At 44.8% G+C, this 17967-nt stretch overlaps 1 protein-coding gene across 4 annotated transcripts; it reads right to left on the bottom strand.

The window, feature by feature from the left end:
• Positions 1-1191: 1191 nt before the first annotated feature.
• Positions 1192-15952, bottom strand: st3gal7 (ST3 beta-galactoside alpha-2,3-sialyltransferase 7). Of its 4 annotated transcripts, none has more exons than XM_055889899.1 (8): positions 15681-15952; positions 14989-15116; positions 14783-14903; positions 11786-12108; positions 11275-11461; positions 5298-5438; positions 1746-1895; positions 1192-1561 (listed from the first exon to the last, which is right to left on the bottom strand). In XM_055889899.1, exons 2-8 carry the CDS (start codon positions 15108-15110, stop codon positions 1475-1477), a joined length of 1131 nt encoding a protein of 376 aa, XP_055745874.1. In that variant the 5' UTR covers positions 15111-15116; positions 15681-15952; the 3' UTR covers positions 1192-1474. The 4 variants fall into 4 exon arrangements, with proteins under 4 accessions (XP_055745874.1, XP_055745873.1, XP_055745875.1 ...); XM_055889898.1 differs by having other exon boundaries at positions 11786-12144; positions 15681-15951; XM_055889900.1 differs by having other exon boundaries at positions 11867-12144; positions 15681-15951.
• Positions 15953-17967: the final 2015 nt, after the last annotated feature.

Raw genomic sequence — 17967 nt, 5'->3', positions numbered from 1 at the left:
AGGTAGGGGCAGGTTGTGGAAGGTACTACAATGTGCTGTGGTAGGGGCAGGTTGTGGAAAGTACTACAACGTGTTGAGGTAGGGGTAGGTTGTGGAAAGTACTGTACTACAACGTGCTGGGGTAGGGGCAGGTTGTGGAAGGTACTACAACGTGTTGAGGTAGGGGCAGGTTGTGGAAGGTACTACAACGTGTTGAGGTAGGGGCAGGTTGTGGAAGGTACTACAATGTGCTGAGGTAGGGGCAGGTTGTGGAAGGTACTGTACTACAATGTGTTGAGGTAGGGGCAGGTTGTGGAAGGTACAGTACTACAATGTGTTGAGGTAGGGGCAGGTTGTGGAAGGTACAGTACTACAACGTGTTGAGGTAGAGGCAGGCTGTGGAAGGTACTACAACGTGCTGAGGTAGGGGCAGGTTGTGGAAGGTACTACAATGTGCTGTGGTAGGGGCAGGTTGTGGAAAGTACTACAATGTGCTGAGGTAGGGGTAGGTTGTGGAAAGTACTGTACTACAACGTGCTGGGGTAGGGGCAGGTTGTGGAAGGTACTACAACGTGTTGAGGTAGGGGCAGGTTGTGGAAGGTACTGTACCTCAACGTGTTGAGGTAGGGGCAGGTTGTGGGAGGTACTGTACTACAATGTGTTGAGGTAGGGGCAGGTTGTGGGAGGTACTGTACTACAATGTGTTGAGGTAGGGGCAGGTTGTGGAAGGTACTGTACTACAATGTGTTGAGGTAGGGGCAAGTTGTGGTAAGTAGTGCAGAGGTGGTCAATCTTTTGTTCTTACAGGCCCAGTGCAGTCAAAATTCTGTTTTCCCAGGGTTTTGTATCATATTGCTGATTAATCTAATTGTAAAAGTCTAAAAATGAGTTCAGTGTTATTTCCTGATAGTTGCTGGTTGAAAATACAATCTATAAATGACCTAATGAGCAGGTTTGTATTGGAGGGTGTTTCTGCTTTCCATGGTGGCGTCACCATGCAGTAAATTAGTTAATAGACCAATAACAAAGAGAGTTCCAAACCTCTGCCAATATCAGCTAGTTTTCAGTAATCCCTCCCCACTCAGACCACTCCCAGACAGTCCTAGCTAAATTCTAGCTTGAGAAATATTTTTTTTCCCATTTTTATTTAAATCTATTACAGTAATGTACTTAACTGTTACCCAGAAATGATTTGATATTGATATACAAACGGCTGCTTTGGACATTTAATATAGAATAATGACATATGACATTTAGCAGACAATTTAATCCAAAGCGATTTACAGTAATGGGTGCATACATTTTTATAGTGCATAATATAGTAAATAATAATAGTACATTTTTCAACTAAGCGTTGATTGGTTGAATCATCATGGTAGTAGACGGAACCAGGGGTTGTTAAGAAAGGTCGCTGGTTTGAATCCCCGTGCCGACAAGGTGGAAACCTCCAACCACAACTGCTAGAACTGTGTCCATCCCTGGTACTGTCTCTCTGTCACAGCGCCCCTGTGAGGTCAGTCAAGACACCTGCAGCCACTAGCTCTCTGAGGAAGAGTTTCTCAGCGCTCACATCATGTACCACCTGGACAAAGACAATCAATACAGGAAGAGACTTAAGAGACTTTAATTAGAAAAATAAATAATTCAAAAGTGCTTCTCTGACCTGGACCTTACTAGTAGCAGAAGCTAACACATATTTTTATGGGAACAGCAAACAATCAGTGTTTGTCATTCTCTCTCCACTGCTCTTATATACTGTAGTGTACCTGGGCCTTGATGGCGTCCATACGTAGACTCTCATAGTAGTGTAGTCTGGCACCGAGATGCTGCAGGTCATAACCAAACCCTGCCAGGCTCACCTCATCACACAGCTGTAGGGCCATCACCACCGCACTGGCACCTAACGTAGGAACCAACTAGAGAGAAGACAGGATGGTAATTAAGTGTTTATTGAGGCTAACTCGTGTTCAGACTACATCAATCTAAGAAGAAACACTTCCAACCAAATGTTAAAGCAAAGCACATGGAGAGAGCCATTCAATTATTGAAACATTCATCCACTGGGTACACATTTATACTGTACATGTACAGGAAACTGCCAAAATAAAGGAAACACCAACATAGTGTAAAAGTAGGGTGTTGGGCCACCACAAGCCAGAACAGCTTCAATGCACCTTGGTATACATTCTACAAGTGTCTGGAACTCTATTGGAGGGATGCGACACAGAAATTCCATCATTTGGTGTTTTGTTGATAGTGTTGGAAAACACTCTATGGTGCCGCTGCAGAATCTCCCATAAGTGTTGAATTGGGTTGAGATCTGGTGACTGAGACGGCCTTGTCATGTGGTTTACATCGTTTTCATGCTCATCAAACCATTCATTGTCATTTTATAGGGGCATAGCCACGGTAGCCAAAATAATGTAAAAAACAATGGTCTGCACAGCGTTTTAATACAAGACCCTAAGCATGATGGGATGCTAATTTTTTATTTAACTCAGGGACCATACCTGTGTGGAAGCACCTGCTTTCATAATACTTTGTTTCCCTCATTTACTCAGGTGTTTCAGATATTTTGGCAGTTACCTGTATATCCTTTAAAATTACTATGTTGCTGTGTCTATCAGTAGTAGTAAGATTCCTCTGGTACTGTGTCAGTAGTAGTAACCTTCCTCTGTTGCTGTGTGTATCAGTAGTAGAAACATTCCTCTGTTGCTGTGTGTATCAGTAGTAGTAACCTTCCTCTGTTGCTGTGTGTATCAGTAGTAGTAACCTTCCTCTGTTGCTGTGTGTATCAGTAGTAGTAACCTTCCTCTGTTGCTGTGTGTATCAGTAGTAGTAACCTTCCTCTGTTGCTGTGTGTATCAGTAGTAGTAATAGTAACCTTCCTCTGTTGCTGTGTGTATCAGTAGTAGTAACCTTCCTCTGTTGCTGTGTGTATCAGTAGTAGTAATAGTAACCTTCCTCTGTTGCTGTGTGTATCAGTAGTAGTAACCTTCCTCTGTTGCTGTGTGTATCAGTAGTAGTAACCTTCCTCTGTTGCTGTGTGTATCAGTAGTAGTAATAGTAACCTTCCTCTGTTGTTGTGTGTATCAGGAGTAGTAACCTTCCTCTGGTACTGTGTCAGTAGTAGTAACCTTCCTCTGTTGCTGTGTGTATCAGTAGTAGTAACCTTCCTCTGTTGCTGTGTGTATCAGTAGTACTAACCTCCCTCTGTTGCTGTGTGTATCAGTAGTACTAACCTTCCTCTGTTGCTGTGTGTATCAGTAGTAGTAACCTTCCTCTGTTGCTGTGTGTATCAGTAGTACTAACCTCCCTCTGTTGCTGTGTGTATCAGTAGTAGTAACCTTCCTCTGTTGCTGTGTGTATCAGTAGTACTAACCTTCCTCTGTTGCTGTGTGTATCAGTAGTACTAACCTCCCTCTGTTGCTGTGTGTATCAGTAGTAGTAACCTTCCTCTGTTGCTGTGTGTATCAGTAGTACTAACCTCCCTCTGTTGCTGTGTGTATCAGTAGTACTAACCTCCCTCTGGTACTGTGTCAGTAGTAGTAACCTTCCTCTGTTGCTGTGTCTATCAGTAGTACTAACCTTCCTCTGTTATTGTGTGTATCAGTAGTAGTAACCTTCCTCTGTTGCTGTGTGTATCAGTAGTACTAACCTTCCTCTGTTATTGTGTGTATCAGTAGTAGTAACCTTCCTCTGTTGCTGTGTGTATCAGTAGTAGTAACCTTCCTCTGGTACTGTGTCAGTAGTAGTAACCTTCCTCTGTTGCTGTGTCTATCAGTAGTAGTAACCTTCCTCTGTTGCTGTGTGTATCAGTAGTAGTAACCTTCCTCTGTTGCTGTGTGTATCAGTAGTAGTAACCTTCCTCTGGTACTGTGTCAGTAGTAGTAACCTTCCTCTGTTGCTGTGTCTATCAGTAGTACTAACCTTCCTCTGTTATTGTGTGTATCAGTAGTAGTAACCTTCCTCTGTTGCTGTGTGTATCAGTAGTAGTAACCTTCCTCTGTTGCTGTGTGTATCAGTAGTAGTAACCTTCCTCTGGTACTGTGTCAGTATTAGTAACCTTCCTCTGTTGCTGTGTGTATCAGTAGTAGTAACCTTCCTCTGTTGCTGTGTGTATCAGTAGTAGTAACCTTCCTCTGTTGCTGTGTGTATCAGTAGTACTAACCTTCCTCTGTTATTGTGTGTATCAGTAGTAGTAACCTTCCTCTGTTGCTGTGTGTATCAGTAGTAGTAACCTTCCTCTGTTGCTGTGTGTATCAGTAGTAGTAACCTTCCTCTGGTACTGTGTCAGTAGTACTAACCTTCCTCTGTTGCTGTGTGTATCAGTAGTAGTAACCTTCCTCTGTTGCTGTGTGTATCAGTAGTAGTAACCTTCCTCTGTTGCTGTGTGTATCAGTAGTAGTAACCTTCCTCTGTTGCTGTGTGTATCAGTAGTACTAACCTTCCTCTGTTATTGTGTGTATCAGTAGTAGTAACCTTCCTCTGTTGCTGTGTGTATCAGTAGTAGTAACCTTCCTCTGGTACTGTGCGTATCAGTAGTAGTAACCTTCCTCTGTTGTTGTGTGTATCAGTAGTAGTCACCTTCCTCTGTTGCTGTGTGTATCAGTAGTAGTAACCTTCCTCTGTTGCTGTGTGTATCAGTAGTAGTAACCTTCCTCTGGTACTGTGTGTATCAGTAGTAGTAACCTTCCTCTGTTATTGTGTGTATCAGTAGTAATAACCTTCCTCTGTTGCTGTGTGTATCAGTAGTAGTAACCTTCCTCTGTTGCTGTGTGTATCAGTAGTAGTAACCTTCCTCTGTTGCTGTGTGTATCAGTAGTAGTAACCTTCCTCTGTTGTTGTGTGTATCAGTAGTACCAACCTTCCTCTGGTACTGTGTCAGTATTAGTAACCTTCCTCTGTTGCTGTGTGTATCAGTAGTAGTAACCTTCCTCTGTTGCTGTGTGTGTCAGTAGTAGTAACCTTCCTCTGTTGCTGTGTGTATCAGTAGTAGTAACCTTCCTCTGTTGCTGTGTGTATCAGTAGTAGTAACCTTCCTCTGTTGCTGTGTGTATCAGTAGTAGTAACCTTCCTCTGTTGCTGTGTGTATCAGTAGTAGTAACCTTCCTCTGTTGCTCTGTGCATCAGTAGTAGTAACCTTCCTCTGTTGCTGTGTGCATCAGTAGTAGTAACCTTCCTCTGTTGCTGTGTGTATCAGTAGTAGTAACCTTTCTCTGTTGCTGTGTGTATCAGTAGTACTAACCTCCCTCTGTTGCTGTGTGTATCAGTAGTAGTAACCTTCCTCTGTTGCTGTGTGTATCAGTAGTACCAACCTTCCTCTGTTGCTGTGTGTATCTTTGCAGTGCTAGGCCTGTCTTGTGCATGATCTCTGGGTTGAGTATCTGGATGTTCTCCGGCTTCAGAGGAATGTTCTCCACTACGTCTCTCCAGAACCACAGCTTGGACCACCAGCTCTAGACAACACAACCACAGGAAGCAGAACCAATTCAGAAACAGCTCTAGAACACAAACAGGATTGGGGAGTAATTGATTGCATGTAATCAGTTACATGTAATCTGATTAGAAAAAAACTAACTGTAATCATTTACGTTTACAAGCAAAAATTGTAATTTTTGTAATTGTATTTGTAATTGTATTACAATTGTAAAATTGTAATTGTATTGTAATCTGATTACAGATACTTTTAAAGATGAGGTTATTACTTCTTGGATTACTTTTCAATTCAGAAAGACTGTTTATGAAAATTTTATTCGAAGTGCAAATAGGATCATTTTGGTCATAAAGTCAGTCTCGTCTAAAACGGAGTTTAGAGTCTGAATGTGTCACAACGAGTAAATGAAGGTTAGTTTACAATTATGTTAACACGACTTCTTCCGAAGTCGGTCCCTCTCCTTGTTCGGGCGACGTTCGGCGGTCGACGTCACCGGTCTTCTAGCCATCGCCGATCCACCATTCATTTTCCATTTGTTTTGTCTTATCTTCCCACACACCTGGTTTCAATTCCATCAATTCCATGTTGTGTATTTAACCCTCTGTTCCCCCCATGTCCGTGTCCGGTATTGTGCGTCGGGTTTTGTACCCACTTATTGATTGTTCTTGTTTCCGGTGGGGGTTTTTATTATTAAACTGCGCCGTTGGAAACACAGTTTTTGCTTACCTGCGTCTGACTTCTCTGCCACCAGAACGCACCCCTTACATACGTCAATAATTCATACCCCTTTTTTGCCTATTAGCACGTGGTGGCACCGTGTTTTCTGGGAAAAGACTGGGCAACTTTGCTTTGCATGGCCCTGGTGGTAACCTAGTTGGCGCAAAATAAAGAAATGCCTGAAACTAGATCCTCTACATACTGGTCTGAAACTAGATCCCCTACATACTGGTCTGAAACTAGATCCCCTACATACTGGTCTGAAACTAGATTCCCTACATACTGGTCTGAAACTAGATCCCCCAGATACTGGTCTGAAACTAGATCCCCTACACACTGGTCTGAAACTAGATCCCCTACATACTGGTCTGAAACTAGATCCCTCTACATACTGGTCTGAAACTAGATCCCCTACACACTGGTCTGAAACTAGATTCCCTACATACTGGTCTGAAACTAGATCCCCCAGATACTGGTCTGAAACTAGATCCCCTACACACTGGTCTGAAACTAGATCCCCTACATACTGGTCTGAAACTAGATCCCTCTACATACTGGTCTGAAACTAGATCCCCTACACACTGGTCTGAAACTAGATCCCCTACACACTGCTCTGAAACTAGATCCCCTACATACTGGTCTGAAACTAGATCCCCTACACACTGGTCTGAAACTAGATCCCCTAATTACCTGTCTGAAACTAGATCCCCTACATACTGGTCTGAAACTAGATCCCCCAGATACTGGTCTGAAACGAGATCCCCTACACACTGGTCTGAAACTAGATCCCCTACATACTGGTCTGAAACTAGATCCCCTACATACTGGTCTGAAACTAGATCCCCTACATACTGGTCTGAAACTAGATCCCCTACACACTGGTCTGAAACTAGAGCCCCTACACACTGGTCTGGAACTAGATCCCCTACATACTGGTCTGAAACTAGATCCCCTACATACTGGTCTGAAACTAGATTCCCTACATACTGGTCTGAAACTAGATCCCCCAGATACTGGTCTGAAACTAGATCCCCTACACACTGGTCTGAAACTAGATCCCCTACATACTGGTCTGAAACTAGATCCCCCTACATACTGGTCTGAAACTAGATCCCCTACACACTGGTCTGAAACTAGATCCCCTACACACTGGTCTGAAACTAGATCCCCTACATACTGGTCTGAAACTAGATCCCCTACATACTGGTCTGAAACTAGATCCCCTACATACTGGTCTGAAACTAGATCCCCTACATACTGGTCTGAAACTAGATCCCCTACATACTGGTCTGAAACTAGATCCCCTACATACTGGTCTGAAACTAGATTCCCTACATACTGGTCTGAAACTAGATCCCCCAGATACTGGTCTGAAACTAGATCCCCTACACACTGGTCTGAAACTAGATCCCCTACACACTGGTCTGAAACTAGATCCCCTACACACTGGTCTGAAACTAGATCCCCCTACATACTGGTCTGAAACTAGATCCCCTACACACTGGTCTGAAACTAGATCCCCTACACACTGGTCTGAAACTAGATCCCCTACATACTGGTCTGAAACTAGATCCCCTACATACTGGTCTGAAACTAGATCCCCTACATACTGGTCTGAAACTAGATCCCCTACATACTGGTCTGAAACTAGATCCCCTACATACTGGTCTGAAACTAGATCCCCTACATACTGGTCTGAAACTAGATTCCCTACATACTGGTCTGAAACTAGATCCCCCAGATACTGGTCTGAAACTAGATCCCCTACACACTGGTCTGAAACTAGATCCCCTACACACTGGTCTGAAACTAGATCCCCTACACACTGGTCTGAAACTAGATCCCCTACACACTGGTCTGAAACTAGATCACCTACATACTGGTCTGAAACTAGATCCCCTACATACTGATCTGAAACTAGATTCCCTACATACTGGTCTGAAACTAGATCCCCCAGATACTGGTCTGAAACTAGATTCCCTACATACTGGTCTGAAACTAGATCCCCTACATACTGGTCTGAAACTAGATCCCCTACACACTGGTCTGAAACTAGATCCCCTACATACTGGTCTGAAACTAGATCCCCCTACATACTGGTCTGAAACTAGATTCCCTACATACTGGTCTGAAACTAGATCCCCCAGATACTGGTCTGAAACTAGATCCCCTACACACTGGTCTGAAACTAGATTCCCTACATACTGGTCTGAAACTAGATCCCCTACATACTGGTCTGAAACTAGATCCCCTACACACTGGTCTGAAACTAGATCCCCTACACACTGGTCTGAAACTAGATCCCCTACACACTGGTCTGAAACTAGATCCCCTACACACTGGTCTGAAACTAGATCCCCTACATACTGGTCTGAAACTAGATTCCCTACATACTGGTCTGAAACTAGATCCCCCTACATACTGGTCTGAAACTAGATCCCCCTACATACTGGTCTGAAACTAGATCCCCTACATACTGGTCTGAAACTAGATCCCCTACATACTGGTCTGAAACTAGATTCCCTACATACTGGTCTGAAACTAGATCCCCTACATACTGGTCTGAAACTAGATCCCCTACATACTGGTCTGAAACTAGATCCCCTACATACTGTCTGAAACTAGATCCCCTACATACTGGTCTGAAACTAGATCCCCTACATACTGTCTGAAACTAGATCCCCCTACATACTGGTCTGAAACTAGATCCCCTACATACTGGTCTGAAACTAGATCCCCCTGCATACTGGTCTGAAACTAGAACCCCTACATACTGGTCTTGACATGAAGAAAATAATATTTTTCACTGTTCAACCAATCCAGTAAATGTAGAGGAGGAGTTAAGATGGAGTGTCGCCTTGTTAACGTTCGAAAGGGGAAGTTGTTGTCACAATCGTCTTGATGAGGAAGAGTCGACCAAGGCGCAGCGTGATATAAATACATCCTCTTTTTATTTACGAAGAAGATGAACACGAAACGAAATACTATACAAACAAACAAAACAACAAACGACCGTGAAGCTACAAAACGAAAGTGCACACACAAGCTACTAACGTTTAGACATAGACAATTACCCACAAATGCCTACTGCCTATGGCTGCCTTAAATATGGCTCCCAATCAGAGACAATGAATAACAGCTGTCTCTGATTGAGAACCATTCAGGCAACCATAGACTTACCTAGACACCTACACTCAACACAAACCCATACACTCTACCCAAAACTCCCTATACCATACAACCACCCCAGACGAGACAACTATACACAAACATCCCCCCTGTCCCACCCTGACCTAACCAAAACATTACAGAAAACAAAGATAACTAAGGCCAGGGCGTGACAGTTGTGTCACAGGCTCTCTTTCCATTTCCCCTGATAACCGGAACACCCAGTTGTTCTCTTTCCATTTCCCCTGATAACCGGAACACCCAGTTGTTCTCTTTCCATTTCCCCTGATAACCGGAAGACCCAGTTGTTGGGGACTCAGCAGAGGCGGGTGCAGATCTCTCCTTAGAGGACAAATGGAATGATTGAAAATTAACAAACCCCGCACACCCAGGGCAACGAACTCGCCCACTGGAAAGTCTTCCCCAGACAGGGGTTTGTACTTGCCCTTGCTCAGGAAATATCCACTAGTGAAAATGGGCTTCCATAAAGTTGTTTAACAATCTTAGGCAGATGGCCAGGATATGGATTAAATCTGACTATCTTCTACTTGGGGTGTCAACCATCAAACCTGAGACTGGTGTGCTGTTGGTAAGTAGCTACATTTTGTTTATAGCTAGCTAGTTATAGCTCTCGAAAACGTTAGGCGCCATTCTGCCTTCTCCCTGTAGTTCTCAGCCATTAGCTTCGCCTACGACTGCCTCATGTGAACTATAGTCCCGACGCTGTTTTAACGCTTTGAAACATCAATAATCATTGCTTGAGATACAGCTTTCGAAACATTATGACCCTTGTCTTTTATCAGCGAGAAAGAATCCTTCAAGTAAAATAAATACACTTATTGTAGCAGTATTGCAAAGATCCATCCAACTATGGAGCCTCCATCTGACCAAACTACACTTCTGCTACACTTCCCAAGTTACGCTTACATAGTTGTGCGGAGCATACTAGATAGCTAATTTGCACAATGGTCACCTCTTGTCTTTCGTAAATAAACGCTGTAACATGGAGATTTGGCCATGTGGGAACACTAACCCTAACCCTATCAAGCAGTGTATCAATTTAACCTTTTGTTTTTTGAAAATTCTATGAAATATAAGGACCTTATGCTTCTAAAACCGTACCGCAAGCAATGTTCAATGTTCTTAACAAAACTCCCCCGTACAGAAAACGCCTTCGTCCAATGACTTTTAAGTGTAATGGAATGGAACTGAATCATGATCAAGGGCTAGCTAGCTACATGTCATTCTTTGATAGGCTTTGCCACTATGATACTAGGCTATAATACTGTGAAGTAACTAGCTAAATACATAGCCTCTCCTTAACATATAACGGGAGAGGAAGATTTGCATATCTAACGTTGCACCTGAAGACAGGTTTGATACCTGCTAGCTAACGTAAGCTAGCTAGCTCATAATCAAGCAAACCTGACATGTTTGATGCATGTTGTTGGCTTTCTTTCAATAATGTTTAAACTAAAACTGGCTGGCTACTGTCCTTGTAAGTTTTGATTGAATGGCAAAGACACACCCATGAAACAGCCACATCAAACCACACCCCCAACACAACTCTCGTTTGCCTTCGCTCAGGGCCGCTAGCATTTCCTAATGACCATTGATGAAAACAAGGCCAAATCAGGAAGTGCAGTTGACCTTTTAGTTTATTCCACCTGAGTGAGTCTGACAACAAGTCAGAGACCACTATGATAGCATACCAAATGCAGTAACTGAAAGTGCAGATTATGTTAGGGTAATCCAAAAGTTATGTTACTGATAAAACCTTGGACAGGTAAGTAGTAACTGTAACGGAAAGTAACCTACCCAACCCTGTCCATGGACAGCAGAACGTATAGAAGCTACTTTAGAAGTAATTTTCTGTCTGCAAATCTACACTAAAATTCCCCAAGCCACTGTGCCTCTGACAGGGAAACAAACAGACAAACAGGACAACAAACAGGTAGTAAACACATTCCCACCAGAGGCTGTTTGGTGATGACAGACGTGAGCCAGTCCAGGTCCAGGCACTTGTAGACCACCAGGGTAACCAGGGAGGTGTGTCTGTACTCGTTGGGGGAAAGGGGAGCTCCCTCTGGGTACATCAGACGGACAGTGGTCCTGGAGCCTGCGTCCCTCTCAAAACCTGACACTGGGGCGTTGTTCATCCTGAGAGGACAGAGAAGAGTGAGAAGGGGAAGGAGAAAGAGGAGGGGAAGTAGGCGAGAGAGGAGAAGGAGGAAAAACAGCTTCAGACAATACAAATCTAATCCAGTATATCCCCTTAGTGACCAGGAGTGGTAGAGGTTAGTTTGGTTGCTTTGATGTATTTATTTTAGCAGTCTGGAAAACTAAAAACGGGATTGGTTATAATATCAGAAACAGACTGTCACTTAGGTGGTACAGTAGGGGGTCATGGAAAACATTATCTGATTTAAAAAGATTGTGCTTCTTTTACAATTACATTGATTGTATGTTTGATTGGTCATTCACCTGATGATGACATCATACTGGTCAATATGGGAACCCAGGTGGCTGCCATGTAGCACCCCTCCACTGCCCACCACCACACACCTCCTACAGCCCCCACCCCTACCTCTCCCCTCCAGGGATGGGGGCAGGCCTGGATGAGTTAGAGAGGCCAGGGCCCGAGCCACGCTCTCGTCACAGCCCTGGAGGCCCAGGGGAGGAGCCAAGTCCCAGGGAATACGCCTGTCTGCTGCAATCCCCGACTGGAGGAACACAGGGATGTCCTGGAGGTCTAGAGAGGAGTCCAAGGACAGGAGATGAGACACACACCAGCCTGGATGGCAGGGCTGCAGAAGCAGGGAGGCAGAGCGGTTTAGTAAGACCTGGAGGAGAGAGGAGAGGGGAGAGGGACGGGGAGTTTAGTAAGACCTGGAGGAGAGAGGAGAGAGGAGAGGGGAGAGGGGAGAGGGACGGGGAGTATAGTATGACCTGGAGGAGAGAGGAGAGTAGAGAGAGGGGAGAGGGACGGGGAGTTTAGTATGACCTGGAGGAGTGGGGAGAGGGGAGAGGGGAGAGAGACGGGGAGTTTAGTATGACCTGGAGGAGTGGGGAGAGGGGAGAGGGGAGAGAGACGGGGAGTTTAGTATGACCTGGATGAGAGAGGAGAGGGGAGAGGGACGGGGAGTTTAGTATGACCTGGGGAGAGGGGAGGGGGACGGGGAGTATAGTAAGACCTGGAGGAGAGAGGATAGGGAAGGGGAGTTCAATAAGTCCTACAGCACAGACTAGAGTAAGAGAAATCAGTTCATCACAAGAAAGCAGTTTAATACACCCAACACGCACCCAAATATATAGTTGAAGTCGGAAGTTTACATACACTTAGGTTGGAGTCATTAAAACTCGTTTTTCAACCACTCCACAAATTTCTTGTTAACAAACTATAGTTTTGGCAAGTCGGCTTGAGGACATCTACTTTGTGCATGACACAAGTAATTTTTGCAACAATTGTTTACAGACAGATTATTTAACTTTTAATTCCCTGTATCACAATTCCAGTGAGTCAGAAGTTTACATACACGAAGTTGACTGTGCCTTTAAACAGCTTAGAAAATTCCAGAAAATTATGTTATGGCATTAGGAACTTCTGATAGGCTAATTGACATAATTTGTGTCAATTGGAGGTGTACCTGTGGATGTATTTCAAGGCCTACCTTCAAACTCAGTGCCTCTGACATCATGGGAAAATCAAAAGATATCAGCCAAGACCTCAGAAAAACAATTGTAGACCTCCACAGGTCTGGTTCATCCTTGGGAGCAATTTCCAAACGCCTGAAGGTACCACGTTCATCTGTACAAACAATAGTACACAAGTATAAACAGCATGGAAACATGCAGCCGTCATACCGCTCAGGAAGTTCTGTCTCCTAGAGATGAACGTACTTTGGTGCAAAAAGTGCAAATCAATCCCAGAACAAGAGCAAAGGACCTTGTGAAGATGCTGGAGGAAACAGGTACAAGAGTATCTATATCCACAGTAAAACGTGTCCTATATCAACATAACTTGAAAGGCCGCTCAGCAAGGAAGAAGCCACTGCTCCAAAACCGTCAGATAAAAATCAGACTACGGTTTGCAACTGCACATGGGGACAAAGATCGTACTTTTTGGAGAAATGTCCTCTGGTCTGATGAAACAAAAATAGAACTGTTTGACCATAATGGCCATCGTTATGTTTGGAGGAAAAAGGGGGAGGCATGCAAGCCGAAGAACACCATCCCAACCGTGAAGCCCGGGGGTGGCAGTGTCATGTGGTGGTGGTGCTTCGCTACAGGAGGGACTGGTGCACTTCACAAAATAAATGGCATCATGAGGCAGGAAAATTATGTGGATATATTGTAGCAACATCTCAAGACATCAGTCAGGAAGTTAAAGCTTGGTCGCAAATGGATCTTCCAAATGGACAATGACACCAAGCATACTTCCAAAGTTGTGGCAAAATGGCTTAAGGACAACAAAGTCAAGGTATTGGAGTGGCCATCACAAAGTCCTGACCTCAATCCACAAATGTGTGGGGAGAACTGAAAAAGTGTGTGTGAGCAAGGAGGCCTACAAACCTGACTCAGTTACACCAGCTTTGTGAGGAGAAATGGACCAAAATTCACCCAACTTATTGTCTGAAGCTTGTGGAAAGCTACCCAAACATTTGACCCACGTTAATCAATTTAATGGCAATGCTACCAAATACTAATTGAGTGTATGTGTAACGGTCCTGACCTGTTTTCTGTTGTTTTTGTATGTGTTTATGGTCAGGGCGTGTGTTTTGGGTGGGCAGTCTATGTTTTCTGTTTCTATGTTGGTTTTGGGTTGCCTGGTATGGCTCTTAATTAGAGGCAGGTGGTTTGCGTTTTCCTCTAATTAAGAGTCATATTTAGGTAGGGTGTTCTCACTGTTTGTTTGTGGGTGATTGTCTTCCGTATCTGTGTTATGTCTTGCACCATACGGGACTGTTCGGTTGTTCGTTTCGTTTCGATGTAGTCTGTTCCTGTCCGTGAGTTTTACGTTTTAGTTAAGTAAGTTCATGTATAGGTTTTCGTCTACGTCGTTTTCTTGTTTTTGTAACTTTGTAAAAGTGTTTTGTTTTTCGTGTTGCCATCATCGTTACAAATAAAGAGATGGCTTATTTCCCGAATGCTGCATTTTGGTCTGATGATCCTTCTCTCCTCTCCTCGTCCGAGGAAGAGGAGAACGACAGCCCTTACAGTATGTACACTACTGACCCACTGGTAATGCAATGAAAGAAATAAAAGCTGAAATAAATGACTCTCTCTACTATAATTCTGACATTTCAAATTCTTAAAATAAAGTGGTGATCCTAACTGACCTAAAACAGGGAATTTTTACCAGGATTAAATGTCAGGAATTGTGAAAAACCGAGTTTAAATGAATTTGGCTAAGGTGTATGTAAATGTCCGACTCAACTGTATGTATTCATGTATTCATGTGCTTTTGTGTGTGTTCAGTACCATGTCAGTGTGTTGGTTGTCGTTAGCCCCTGACAGAGGGTCTGAAGTTATAAGAGCAGGGACCAGGATAGCGGAGTAGCATCCCACCAGCAGCACTAGACTCAAGGCTAGGTTGTTAGTCCTGGAATAAAATGGATATACGTGAATGACACACACACACACACACACACACACACACACACACACACACACACACAGAGCCATACCTGCTGAGTAGCATCTCCCTGGTGTCAGGTGTAACTGTAACAGGTGTTATCTCAGAGAAGTCAGCATCCGGAGAGCTGTAGTCATCTGGTTCCTCCACACTAAGGTGTTTCAGAGTCACCATGCTGACCTGGGGTCAGACCAGGGAAAGGTAGGATCAGTATTGGGGTTGTGGCTAGGGTTAGGGTTCAGCCAGATTGTGGCCATGCAGCAGGGGTGGCAGGTAGCCTTGAGGTTAAAGCATTGGGCCAGTGACCGCAAGGTTTTTGGTTCGAGTCCTGGAGCTGACATTGTGAAAAAAGTTGTCCCCAGCTGCTCCAGGGGTGTTGGACCATGGGGATTCTGGCTGTGACCACATTCCCTGCGGGTGTCTCAGTGAGAGTTGGGCTATGCAATAAATGTATTTACATTACAGGGCAAAAATAAACACCCTTCAAATTATTATAGGGTTAGTGTCACACCAAGAAAGGCTAAGGATGAGATCCTACTTTTCTGTGCTTGTCCTGAAATCCATTAAAACTATCCACACCAAGACATTGACAATACTGACTGAACGTTGCTGTTGCTAGCTAACTCCACACAGCCACTAGTAAACTTAATGAAGACATATCTCAGTGACAAACTTGGCTAAATGAAGGTTGAATAGAACAATTCAAAATATTTTATGTAATAAATATACAACAAAAATACCTACCTAAAGACTAGGGGCTCAGAGATGTTAGAGAAAGTCTGTAGACAGCAGTCGTCTGTGGTGTTCTTCTTCTGTCCTCCATGCTCTGGTGACGAACAAGAAGGCAAATTGCTATAATTTAGATAAAATGGCTGCCACACTAAACTGAAGATGTCCCTAACCGCTGATCTAAGGTCAGTTGTGCGTTTGTACTACTTGTGGTAAACGTGAAGATTAAGGTGAGGGTGAGCTGATTCTACATCTGTGTCAGAGAGCGTGTAATGCTGTTTATGCACCAGTGAACTCTGCCTCCTCCTTCCTAACTGAAAATTAATAATTCACCTACTGTTACACAGTAAGACGGTCAGGCTCACAGGAACAACAGCCAGTGTGTGTGTGCGTGTCGTTGGAAAATTGAGGATGTGCACCTGTGTGTGTGTGTGTGTGTGTGTGTGTGTGTGTGTGTGTGTGTGTGTGTGTGTGTGTGTGTGTGTGTGTGTGTGTGTGTGTGTGTGTGTGTGTGTGTGTGTGTGTGTGTGTGTGTGTATGCTAAAGTACACTACCGTTCAAAAGTTTGGGGTCACTTAGAAATGTCCTTGTTTTTTAAAGAAAAGCACATTTTTTGTCTGTTAAAATAACATCAAATTGATCAGAAATACAGTGTAGACATTGTTAATGTTGTAAATGACTATTGTAGCTGGAAACGGCCGATTTTTTTATGAAATATCTTCATAGGCGTACAGAGACCCATTATCAGCAACGATCAGCAAATGTCACGTTCTGACCTTAGTTCCTTTTTTATGTCTTTGTGTTAGGTTGGTCAGGGCGTGAGTTGGGGTAGGTAGTCTATGTTCTTTTTTCTATGTTGTTATATTTCTGTGTTTGGCCTGGTATGGATTTCAATCAGAGGCAGCTGTCGATCGTTGTCTCTGATTGAGAATCATACTTAGGTAGCCTGTTTTCCCCATTTTGGTTGTGGGTGTTTGTTTCCTGTTTAGTGTTTGTTTCACCTTTCAGAACTGTTTCGTTTTCTCCTCGTTGTTGTTTTGTCTTGTGTTTCATATTTTAATTAAATAGTATGAACACTTACCACGCTGCACCTTGGTCCTCTCCTCCTTCTCCCGACGACGTGTGTTACAGAAACACCCACCAACGAAGGACCAAGCAGCAGGGGAACATGGACTCCTGGACATGGGAGGAAATTTTGGACGGCAAAGGATCCTGGATCCTGGGCACATCCATCACCATCCGAAAGAGGAGCTGGAGGCAGCTAGAGCGGAGCGGCGCCACTACGAGGAATTGGCGCGAGGTAACGGGCACGAGAGGCAGCCCCAGAATTTTTGGGGGGGGGGGGGGGGGGGGGGCACACGGGTAGATTGGCGGACTAGGGTAGGAGACCTGAGCCAACTCCCCGTGCTTACCGTGGCGAGAGAGTGACTGGGCAGGCACCGTGTTATGCAGAGAAGCGCAAGGTGTCCCCAGTGCGCACGCATGGCTCGGTGCGCTACATCGCAGCTCTTCGAATCGGCCGGGCTAGAGTGGGCATCGAGCCAAGGTGGCTCAGCGCATCTGGTCTCCAGTGCGTCTCCTCGGCCCGGGGTATACTGCACCAGCCCTACGCACGGTGTGTCCAGTTCGCCAGCACAGCCCAGTGCGGCCTGCTCCAACTCCCCGTACTTGCTGGGCTACAGGGGGGATCCAGCCAGGACGAGTGGTGCTAGCTCTGCGCTCGAGACCGCCAGTGCGCCTCCACGGTCCAGTGCATCCGGTGCCTCAGCCAAGGACAATGCCTCCTGCATGTCTCCCCAGCCTGGTGAGTTCTGTGCCTGTGCTAAGCACTAACCCTCCTGCATGTCTCCCCAGCCTGGTGAGTCCTGTGCCTTCTCCCAGAGCCAGGCCTCCTGTGTGTCTCTCCACTCCAGTGATAATCCATGGCACAAAGCCTCCAGTGATAATCCATGGCACGAAGCCTCCAGTGGTGATCCATGGCAAGAAGCCTCGAGGGGTGATCCATGGCAAGAAGCCTCCAGTGATGATCCAGGGCATGAAGCCTCCAGTGATGCTCCATGGTACGAAGCCTCCTGTGATGATCCATGGCACGAAGCCTCCAGTGATGATCCATGGCAAGAAGCCTCCAGTGATGATCCATGGCAAGAAGCCTCCAGTGATGATCCATGGCATGAAGCCTCCTGTGATGATCCATGGCACGAAGCCTCCTGTGATGATCCATGGCACAAAGCCTCCAGTGAGGATCCATGGCACGAAGCCTCCAGTGAGGAGTTATGGCACGATCGCTCCAACGAAGGAAGCT

This window comes from Salvelinus fontinalis, chromosome 30 (genome assembly GCF_029448725.1).
Source record: "Salvelinus fontinalis isolate EN_2023a chromosome 30, ASM2944872v1, whole genome shotgun sequence".
In the NCBI taxonomy this organism is placed as follows: Eukaryota; Metazoa; Chordata; class Actinopteri; order Salmoniformes; family Salmonidae; genus Salvelinus; species Salvelinus fontinalis.
Note: the sequence above shows the minus strand (reverse complement) of the source record. Positions and strands in the feature narration are given on the sequence as shown.

What these genes read in the sequence shown, in the direction of transcription:
- st3gal7 (XM_055889898.1), bottom strand. Translation starts at nt 15,110, where the DNA reads ATGGTGACTCTGAAACACCTTAGTGTGGAGGAACCAGATGACTACAGC. An exon ending in CAGTATGATGTCATCATCAG is followed by an intron (nt 11,462 to 11,785) that starts GTGAATGACCAA and finishes CTGTCCTCTCAG; the next exon opens with GATGAACAACGCCCCAGTGT. An exon ending in TGGACGCCATCAAGGCCCAG is followed by an intron (nt 1,562 to 1,745) that starts GTACACTACAGT and finishes GTCTTTGTCCAG; the next exon opens with GTGGTACATGATGTGAGCGC.